General features: G+C 33.7%; 1 protein-coding gene across 1 annotated transcript; it reads left to right on the forward strand.

Moving 5' to 3' along the window:
• The first annotated feature begins 6,012 nt into the window (after positions 1–6,012).
• On the forward strand, positions 6,013–7,227 carry LOC149536548 (enoyl-CoA delta isomerase 1, peroxisomal-like). The gene is made up of 2 exons (XM_089806660.1): positions 6,013–6,745; positions 6,940–7,227. The coding sequence occupies exons 1-2, from the start codon at positions 6,120–6,122 to the stop codon at positions 7,025–7,027; spliced, it is 714 nt and encodes a 237-aa protein (XP_089662786.1). The 5' UTR covers positions 6,013–6,119; the 3' UTR covers positions 7,028–7,227.
• Positions 7,228–11,234: the final 4,007 nt, after the last annotated feature.

Below are 11,234 nucleotides of genomic sequence, written 5' to 3' on the forward strand. Positions count from 1 at the left end.
CTCTTTGAAAACATAAATTAAATTTTTTATTGGTAAATTAAATTTTTTATTGGTAAATAAAAAAGGGTTGCACATGGGCCCTATTGCTAGATAATAAATTTCTTGTTTATACAAGTCAAAAACAAGAAAACAAAAACTAATATGGATAAGAAATTCATATTGGCCATTCAATTCAAGTTTGACAAAAATATTTTTGGTGAAGATACACCCTGGCTGATTACTAGTGGACGTTCAATGAATGCAATAATATTTTCTAACATGACATATGCAATCCAAACTTATGTATTACCTATGAATAGGTTTTATCAATAAAGTTCAATGAAGTACACTCTATATTCCCACCATCTCTCTTAAATTCATTCTCATCACAATTACAAAATGATCTCTCATTTATACACATTACAAGGGCTAGACACTAGCTAGGAAGTCAAGAACTATTTCAATAAAAGATGTAAACAATATACTCAATCTAAAATATGATCCAAATCAAGTGAACCATGGATTACATAGGACCCAAATCGAAAACCTCAAATATATTAAAACATCACCAAATTCATATAATGAATCACAACACATTATGTCACCGAGATTATTAGAACTTGAATAAAGAGATGCCTACATACAACCAAATCAACAAATATAATCTATTTAATCAATATGAACTTGCAAAATAATAATAACACTATCAAAAAATAATAAGTAGTATGAATATAGTTCAAAACATTCACATCATCTCCAACTCAAAATCTAAACTCATCTTTAATACTAATAAACATGAATATTGAAATACCAAACTTTGTCATAACAAAAGATAGTTTTTCATATTTTTAATCATGAATACCACTAGCTAAGGACACAATGATAACTCCCAATACAAACACCAACTTGACACTCTTAAAAATCAAATCCAATTTGCACCAAAACAAATACTTAGCCACTAAACCAAGAACATTGTAGCACCAACAACTAGTAAATCAATAATAGCTCATTCAAACAACCATGAAAACCTATGTAAGTTAACTCTAATCATCAATGTACATATCAAAAATTCCAACAAGAAAACAAATTGATATTCAATATATCATCTAAACATCATAAACTATTCAAATTTAACAAACACAATACACTGTCTGCAACAACAATAGTATGTTAACATCAATGAAAACACACCTTTGTCATCACATAGATCAAAAATTTCCACCATACTCAAATCTCCAACACCATGGTTAAAGTCACTAAGTAAAATGACAATGTAAAATATGTAGTGGACATTAATTCAAAATGACCACCTTTTGAATTTTATGCATGTAAAATATCCCATCAAATTTGTAATAATTATGTATGATGAAAGAAAATATATAAGAAAACCCCAAAAAATGGAAAAATAAATGAAGTATCATTTCATAACTTACAATGTATGAAATAAACCATAAAACTATTTTTCCCAAGTATAACTCTAATAATATTTCTCATAAAATACAAATTACTACAAAGCAAGACAATGTGACATAACAAATTAGATTAATTCAATAAAATAAAACTAGTAAGAACTCGTAATCATAATATTATGAATCATAAAACTTAAGGGCTTTATAATGAATGATTCATTAGACACAACACTTGTTAAAGGTTCTATAATTGAGGTTGTAACTAATGTGGGCTTAGCATTGGAGGAAACTCCATAGTTAATCGTGTTTGAGCTAGAGTAGTATTTTGATGGGTGACCTCAAGAAAGTCTTGATTTATCATTTCTATAAGCATCACCTAAATATAATGAATACAAAGTATTCCATTCATTCAGAGAGCCTTAAACATCACACACTAAGGAGTAAATTAAGGTTGGAAAAAAATTGTCAACTTTGACTATTTAGCACTTTTAGCTTAGGAATCAACACTAAGTGTATGATGTTTCGGTATTCATTTTCATTAAAAAAAAACATAAATCAATAAATTTAACTCACAAATTGAATAATAATATCACAATTTAATTTTATGTCATAAATATTTCCACTTATCTACCCTTAAACTGCTTTTGGCAGACTCTCTCTTACTTTTCCTTACACTAAGGAAAAACATGTATCGCTCACTATTCCCACCTTTCACCAACTATGAATGCATTGCAGATAACCTGATTCAGAACTAACTGCAAAAGCAAAAACTATTTCTGTGTTAAATTACACTGTAGGCGTTCCCTATATGAGATTGAGAAGTTGGAATATCAATCCAATGGTTTAAAACATAGATGAGGCCTTGATGACCATGGAAGTCTTGTGCGTCATCAGATTGCTTATTCATTGTTTTAGATTTTTTCAACAAAAGACATGGAGGGGCCATGCGAATAACCCAATGGTAGCTGATACAATATTGTTTCCTTATAACTACTCTAAGCTTAAGTAGATGGCTAGCTTTATAGGCAAGATATCTTTCTAAGTTCAGCGGTCAATTCATTAGTGAAAAGAAGGATAACATTTTAATGGCTGGGATACTTTTGATGGTCATCCATGCTTCTAAGCAGCTCTGCACTGTGGGATGACTAGCATGGGGCTATAAGTACTTGTGTTTTGGTACATACTTGCTAACTTAAGGACTTCTGTTTTGTTCTTTTTTGTTCTTGAAAAGTAGTACCTCTATTTTGGTACATACTTGTGAACTTAAGGACTTTTGTTTTGTTCTTTTCTATTCTTGAAAAGCACAGAATGGCTCGTGAATTGCAATGTCCCTACCCCTACTGCAACATAGTCTTCTCGAGTTATTAGGCTTTCGGTGGACATGCAAAGATACATTTCAAAGGTATGATCCATGAAGCAGAATCAGGCAATTTTCTTTTTGTCTAAACACACTTTCACTTTCACTTTTTTTCTAAAGACACTTTCACTTTTGAAATGTTTTGAAGTGCAGGTGTTGCGGCTTCAAATTCTTCAGAGTGAGTGAATAACTAATTCAAATTGATTTGTTTTTCCAAACTTAATTTTAAATAATCAATAATAGACAATTGAAGAAGTTCATTTTTTCTTCTTTGTTTTGATTTTAGAAAAAGTGCTAATATTCTGGAGCATCTCCTGTCAGATGACTATGAAACTGAGGAGCAACAATTTGCTATTATAAGGCACATTAAGGATTATCTCCTGCCCGATATTGTAAGGAGCATTGAGGAGTGTCTAATGTCATCTAACTATGAAATTGATGACCTCCTGTCTGATATTGTGAGCCGCATTCAAGATGGGTTGTTCTTTTGGGAGTAATTGGTATATAATAAGCTAGAGATGGGTACGTAATATGGCGGACAATCACTTATATTTGTTAGTGTAGACTTTATTGTAATAGATTGTAGTAATTTGTGGACAACTTCTGTTCTTGTTCATGATTTGCATGCTTTCTCTATATTTAGTGGATTCATCTCTGATGATACAATTATGTCCGATAGATATATAATGGAATAAGAGAAGTAAAAGTTGGGAAATATGCATCATGAGAATGTAATGGGTTTAAATTATCTGAAATGAGAATGCAATGACTTATAATTATGTCAAATTGGAGTGTAATGTGGTAGAATTGTGAGTGATGCTCAGAATGTGATATGAATATTTAAAACATAATTTATTTAATAGAATAATGAGAATATGATTATAACTTTGTTTGAAATAAAATGTAATTTCAAATTATGAAGATTCATAAAATTTTTATTTCTAATGTATGTAGAATATTAAAAATATTTAATTTTAGTTAAGGTATTAATATTGTCTTGATTAATAAGTTATCATTTGTTAATTTTAAAGAAATTATTTTTTATTTTTCAACTAATAAAATTGCGTATTACTTTATTTTCCCTGATCAATATCACTTTAGTTATTGTTAAGAAAAAAATTCTACATGACTCCCACTTTGAAGTATTATTTTAGCTTGTTATAGTTTCTAAATAAAATATAAACTCCCAAGTATGAATGGAAACATTGAGGCTTTGCACATATCCATGGTTTCATCTAGCTATGCCAATCACAAAACATTAATAATATTTATATCTAGCACTATGCTATTAAAAATAAATGATCTTACTTTCTAATGCAAAAGTCTGTACCCTATAGTTTTTGCATATTTAATTTATGATAATGTACAATAGAATATTTACTTATAATACAACATAGAATTATTATTCTATAATCAATGTGTCAATTCACACTTATATTGTGCTTTAGGATCCTTATCATTTCTATAGTATGTGCATGATGAAAGAAAGAAACAAGGAGATATAGAAAATATGGGAGGGAGAAATGAGAAAAATGACAAATATTTACTTAACCTTCCATGACTTTACGACGTACCTATTGCAAACTAAGGTGCAATTGCTAGTTAGATAATGCTATTCGTATGACACAAAGGACAAAGCAGGGATTTAAAAGACAACTGAACTATAGGGTCCAGCTCATCACAGACTTAAATTAAAAAGCATGTCATCCATTTCCTCTAACACAGATTTCTTTTCAAAAAACATACATAAAAAAACTTATATAATTAGAGCTATGGTTGCTTTTTTCACAAAGGAAATAAAGCTGCTGCTGATTTGCCAAGTTGTCCAAAGACACACATATAATATCTCTAGTGACACCGAATTGGCTATGGAGCGGACATGATGGTTGAATATTTTAATTTATTAATTCTTAAAAATTTACAAAACAATGAATTTATAATCTTAAATTAATATTAAAATAATAATTTAATAGCCAATTTGTCGATCTGGGTAGACGCTTCCGTGATTCATTACTCTTGAAAACGTAAATAAAGTTCTTTTTGTAAATAAAAGTCGTCGCTGCAGCTGTGCACATATCCATGGTTTCATCTAGCTATGCCAATCACAAAACATTAATAATATTTATATTTGGCACTATGCTTTTAAAAATAAATGATCTTACTTTCTAATGCAAAAGTGTTTACCCTATAGTTTTTGCATATTTAATTTATGATAATGTACAATAGAATATTTACTTATAATACAACATAGAATTATTATTCTATAATCAATGTGTCAATTCACACTTATATTATGCTTTAGGATCCATATCATTTCTATAGTATGTGCATGATGAAAGAAAGAAAGAAGGAGATATAGAAAGTATGGGAGGGAGAAATAGGAAAAATGACAAATATTTACTTAACCTTCCATGACTTTATGGCGTACCTATTGCGCACTAAGGTGCTATTGCTAGTTAGATAATGCTATTTGTATGACATGAAAGACAAAGCAGGGATTTAAAAGACAACTGAAATATAGGGTCCAGCTCATCACAGACTTAAATTAAAAAGCATGTCATCCATTTCCTCTAACACAGATTTCTTTTTAAAAAACATACATAAAAAAACTTATATAATTAGAGCTATGGTTGCTTTTTTCACAAAGGAAATAAAGCTGCTGCTGACTTGCCAAGTTGTCCAAAGACACACATATAATATCTCCAGTGACTCACCGAATTGGCTATGCAGCGGACATAATGGTTGAATATTTTAATTTATTAATTATTAAAATTTTAAAAAAAATGAATTTATAATTTTAAATTAATATTAAAATAATAATTTAATAGCCAATCTGTCGGCTGGGTAGAGGGTTCCGTGATTCACTACTCTTGAAAACGTAAATAAAGTTCTTTTTGTAAATAAAAACAGCGCTGCACATGGGCTGCTGTCGGGAAGTAAATTTCTTGTTCGCACAAGCCTGACGAAAGAACACGAAAACCGATCAGGATAAGCGATTCATAAATAAAAGTCGTCGCTGCAGCTGCACCCTGTCTGATTACTAGTGGACCTTAAATGAATGCAATAATGTTTTCCAACATGAAATACGCAATCCAAACTTGACGTAGTGCCTCCGAACAAGTCTTTTTTTCGACCAGCAATACGTCAAGATAATTGGCCAACCATCAAACCTAAATTGTTAGGTCAACCTCCCAGCGTTGGAGGATGCAGGACCCCACAAACGGAGGGATGAACTGTTTGGCCTCCTCTATTAAACACAACGGTTCATGCCCAATCTCTTCACAATTTCAGAGAGAAACAGAGGGAAATTTGAGTAGCCCTTTCATGCTATTTTTATTGGTTGAGTATTTTAAGAAGGAGCGGAGGCAGAGACGATGTGCAGCCTGGAGAAGCGAGGGAAGGTGTTCGTCCTTACGTTGCTTGGAGACGACGACCACAGATTCAATCCCACCACGATTGACGCCATATGCGAGGCCCTTAAAGAGGTGGAGCAATCCACGGACGCAGCAGCCCTGGTAACAAGTAACATAGGAAAATATTTCTCCAACGGCCTTGACCTGCGATGGATTGCAGAGAGCCCTGGCGACCGCCTTGACATTATTAGGGAGAAATTCGAGAACATGTTGGCGGCCTTCATGAGACTTGGCGTTCCGACCGTGGCGGCCATTGGCGGCCACGCGGCGGCGGGAGGGCTGATTGTGGCGCTGGCGCACGACTACCGTTTCATGACGGAGGGGCGATCTGTGTTGTACATGAGCGAGCTGGATTACGGGATGCATCTTCCGCGGAGTCTGATGGCGCTCATTCGGAGCAAGTTGCATCCTGCCGCCCTGCGCGACGTGGTGTTGGGAGCGCGTAAAGTGAGCGCTCAGGTGGGGTTGGAGAGAGGAATGTTGGACGGCGTTTGCGAGGACCCGGCGGAGACGTTGGAGGCGGCGGTGAGAGAGGCGGAGAAGATGGCGGAGAGGGGTTGGAAGAGGGAGGTCTACAAAGCAATGAGGTTGGCTTCCTTTCCTGGTGTTGTGGAGGAGCTCGATGCACATCGTGATTCCTATCGCTTTGAATAATTGTTTTCATCATCGTACTGGTCTCGAAATTTCTATGGAATTTTAACAGGGTATACTTGGTTAAGTGCTTTGATGGATCACGTAGGCATTTAACAACACTGATTATAAAATGCTGGCTAATCTTCAGGGAAAATGTACTTTCGACCTTCAATGTCCAGACGCGTGACGGTAGGTATCAAAACCACCGAGACTTTAATCCTCTACCGCTGGACTAACCGTCTACAGCTGTGAGCTATTGATGTTCACGCAACATTTCTCATCGTAAGCCAATGACGATTTGTATGGTCAAGATGGATTCCTAAATTCTTATCTCAATATCTTCTCTCACGGAATGTGATAGCAAGGTTCTTCCGTTTGTGAGGAAGAGATTTTTTAATTTGACAATTGTTTCTGTGTTACTTTTTTAAAACTAAAACATATGGACTTAGGAACTTGTTTGTTTAATTGATTTTTTTTTTTCTAGTTTTGCTTTATTTTATTATTTTTACTATTTTCTAAAGTTTTTATAATTTTTTTAATTAAGGAAATATGTTTAAAAAATAAAATAAAATAACGATGAAATAAATCGATTAAAAAAGAGTATAAAATTAATGATGAGGTTCGAAAGAGATTAGTTTCTTTTAAAAAAAATGAAAGGTCTCTAGTCAAATAATAGATCTTTATTCTTAAAAGGAACATTTTTTAGTCTTAATTATATTTTTCATCCATTAATATTTTAGATATTATTGTCAATATTATCTTTTAAACACAACATATAATATTGAGTGCCTACTCTAGATCAAGAAAACTCTTATCAATATGAGGAAACCTTATTTTTGATTAAGGGTTAAAATGGATTTTTAAAGGGGACCTGAAACCCCAATAGTCTTTACAAAATAAGACCTCAAGTGTAACTGTAAAATTAGTGCTAGAATAGTCAACCAACACCCCTAGTTAACCAGCTACACACAAAAGACCAACAAATAGATAAGGACTAGAAACAACACCAGAATCAAATGACTAATCTATTCTTATAAAAACAAAAAGAAAAATACCAAGGGGCAAACAAACCAAACTAGTATTATCTTGGCTCTTGCACCATCTCCTCCTTTTCCTTAATCTTCTCAACTTGGATGCTTTGACATCCTCTTTAATCTATTCATCAGTCTTGGCCTTCAACTTCCTACTAGCAGATATGGTTCTCTTCTTACTCAGTGTCTCTTATGTGACCTTAGCCTCATCCAAGTCCAAGACCATGATGTTGTCTGCCTACATATCCACAATTTTACCAATTTTATTCATACGTTCCATCGAGGCTTCTATCAACTTCTGGTAATTGTTGATCAAAGTAGAGGCGTTTCTTTCCAAATTCTCAATTTTTTCTACCAATCCTTGTATCTTTTCCTCCACACGTTATTGCCAACATTACCACTCCCTACCTCCCCATTGAGCTTGTTATTAATGTCCTCCATTTTTGCATTTAGGGCTTTGTTATTAACATTGATATTTTTAATGGTGTTGAAATTCCATTGCTCCATTCTAGAAATGTACATATAAATTGATTTTTCAATTTGGAGAACACCCAATGATGGTTGAATATTAGTACCTTTCAAGTATTCCCCCAATAATTTAACATGTACCTCATCCACATAAACAATATTGGTGATAGGGAACTGCCTCTCTCTATTTCCCTCATTCTTCTCCTTAGATTCTCTAGGGGTTGCATTGAGAGGGAAATTCTTTGTCTTAATGTAAACATCATGAGTCACATTTTCCCCAAGTGATTTACAACACAAAGCCTCTTTATCATAATCATCCTCTTCTTCACCAATCTCCACAATTTTAAATTACTCCTTGTTTTCACCCATTTCCCTATTTTTACCTCCCTTCTCCTCCTTCAAGAAACCAACCTTCACATCCTCATAATGAACATAAGTAGAGAAGAGACAAGTACTTGGTGGCCTAATTTTTTTTTCCACTGAACCACCAAAGAGATAGCTCTTTGCTTCCTTCTTCATTTCCTTATAGTTAATATTCTCCCTATTTCTTTTAACCAACTCCCTTTTCACTTCTCCTAGCTCAATTTTCAATCTCTTGCCTTTACCTTTACTACTAATTGGAGTTTTAGGGATTTTTTTCTTTTTTAGCAGGGTTAGGCGAAGGGAGAGTTTCCTTCACACAGTCCATCATAGACTCAAAAATTAATCGGATCAACCCTTAATGAAGAATGGGTTTGTTAGGTTTCACCTTATACTCCTTATAGCAATGAGCAAGCAAACACAATAGATAAAATGAGAAACAAACCCTAATTTTATATTAGAAATCATGAAATAGGACAAAATGAAAGTCATGAACTTTATCATACCTCCCATTACAAGTCAAATAATGGAATAATGGATTATATGAATTTAAGAATAGGTTTTCACATTCTTTAAATGGAAGAAGAAACCACAACACCCCCCTCCCCACCCCCACCACACACACCTTCCCTTTATCTAACAAGAACCCCATCCCTAGCCTTAGAAAATTTACTAACAACTTCCTCTGCAATTTATTTGTTTTAGTATAAATTCATACCTTTTCTTTTGAGGCCTATTATCATAACCATAATATATATATCCAATTTGAGATGCTACACAACAAGAGTCACCATGTTCATGTTTTAACCATTGCTAAATGCCTGTATAATCTCTGGCTTGACATGCTTCATTTTAGTCATCTAAGGCACTAGACTACCTTTATCCAACTTCTCCCATACTTCTAGTCCTTTTTCCCAAAAATTATAGTTCCTCGGATTCCTTCTTTTCAAAGCTACACCCATGGTGATACTTCTACAACTTTCTTCAAGACTAGATGAACTTGAAATGCAATTTTTTATTAATGGAGAAATTCCAAAATAAAAGCTCAAAAGGAAAAACCACACACAAAATATGAGATTTAAAAAAAAATTTCAATGCATAACTTTAAAATAAGTACAATCATCATTATACTTCATGTCCAAATGCATATTTTTCATAAATAACAAGATTTTTAAAATCTCCAACTTTACAAAACACCTTGTCATGATTGAGCACTGCTTTTAGATTTTTGTACCCTCTTAAATACTCATTAAACATTATGTGTTTAAAACTAGCAACAACAATGTTGGAATGAACATCTACCACATTGTTTGCTTCACTATACATGTGGCTTATGGCCATGTTTTGTACATTATTAACAATAGAAAAAAATTCTCACATTATATTATGTATCAATCATGATGCTTTAACCTTTTTTCTGTAAAAAGTTAAGAATAATCATGGAGTGTCCTTCTATCCATAATTGCTTGCAACTATAATTGACTGCTAACATAAACCCATGGAGAAGACCCATTGTTTTTGTTAAGTGGTTTGTTTGAAATCCAAGAGGAGTTGTCTTAGCTTTGACCATATTGCCATTTTCATTATGTATAATTGCCCCATAACCAATAGCCCTCGGGTTCCCCTTGGTAGCCCCATCAAACTTCAAGTTTCTCCACCCTTTCAATGTTCAATCCCATCTTGCATTTTTTGTTTTGACATTATTAAATTATATTTAGGCATTTAAGAGCTATCTACAATGATCTATTTGTCAAAATCCACCTTGTATTTGTAGCTACTATGATAATTTTTCACTGCATTATGCTTGATTCTAATAGCTAGTAGAGTTAGTGTTTGAAAGACATCCTTGAAGACCCTATTATTTCTTTTTTTTCTAGAGGTTCCATAAGACATGGAGGGAAAGCAATAGCCATAGACCTTTTTCCATTAGAGGAAAACAACCATGCCACATAGTCCAAAGCTCAGTCACCATCCCAGGCAAGATCTACTGAAGGTTCTAACTTTGGAAGAAACACATCCATGTCTCCCATGCATAAGGATACTATAAGAAAAATGATTTCCAAACTCCAAGGCACTTTCACAAAGGAAAAAACTATTAGAAAATAGACATAACTCTTATCATCAGATTGTCAATCATTAGGAGCTTGTTTTGAAGAACAAGCCAAAGAAAAATATTAATTTTTGGTATTAGATGTTGGTTCCATGCCTTGGCCCAAACTTTGGGGGGGCGGGGTTGGGGCAGGGTTGGGGCGGGGTGGGATTGGGGGGTGGGGGTGGGGGTGCATAGGATTTTGTAGAGAGAAAATCCCTAAAGCTATTAAGTAACAACCACTAGCATTGCCTTCCCAAATAACCCTATCTAGTTCATTCCATAACAGAGCTACAGAGCTAAGATCAATCATTAAGGAAGAAAAAAATGGATCAAGAGTAGTGAGATCCACCTATTTCCATTCTTCCAATAGTCCATGACCTAAGATCCAAGCCAAAGAATACAGCTACCCTTGAAGGGTAGAAACCTCATCAAAGAAGAAATTAGTTCCTAAAAATTCTAGATATCTTCCAAAAAATCCACACTACTACCATT

The sequence above is a fragment of the Cupressus sempervirens genome, chromosome 10 (genome assembly GCF_028749045.1).
Source record: "Cupressus sempervirens isolate cs-2001-9-10 chromosome 10, ASM2874904v1, whole genome shotgun sequence".
Lineage (NCBI taxonomy): Eukaryota > Viridiplantae > Streptophyta > Pinopsida > Cupressales > Cupressaceae > Cupressus > Cupressus sempervirens.

Coding starts and splice junctions, on each gene's coding strand:
- LOC149536548 (XM_089806660.1), top strand. CDS start 6,120: ATGTGCAGCCTGGAGAAGCGAGGGAAGGTGTTCGTCCTTACGTTGCTT. Junction 6,746..6,939: donor GAGGTCTACAAAGCAATGAG/GTTGGCTTCCTT, acceptor GCTAATCTTCAG/GGAAAATGTACTTTCGACCT.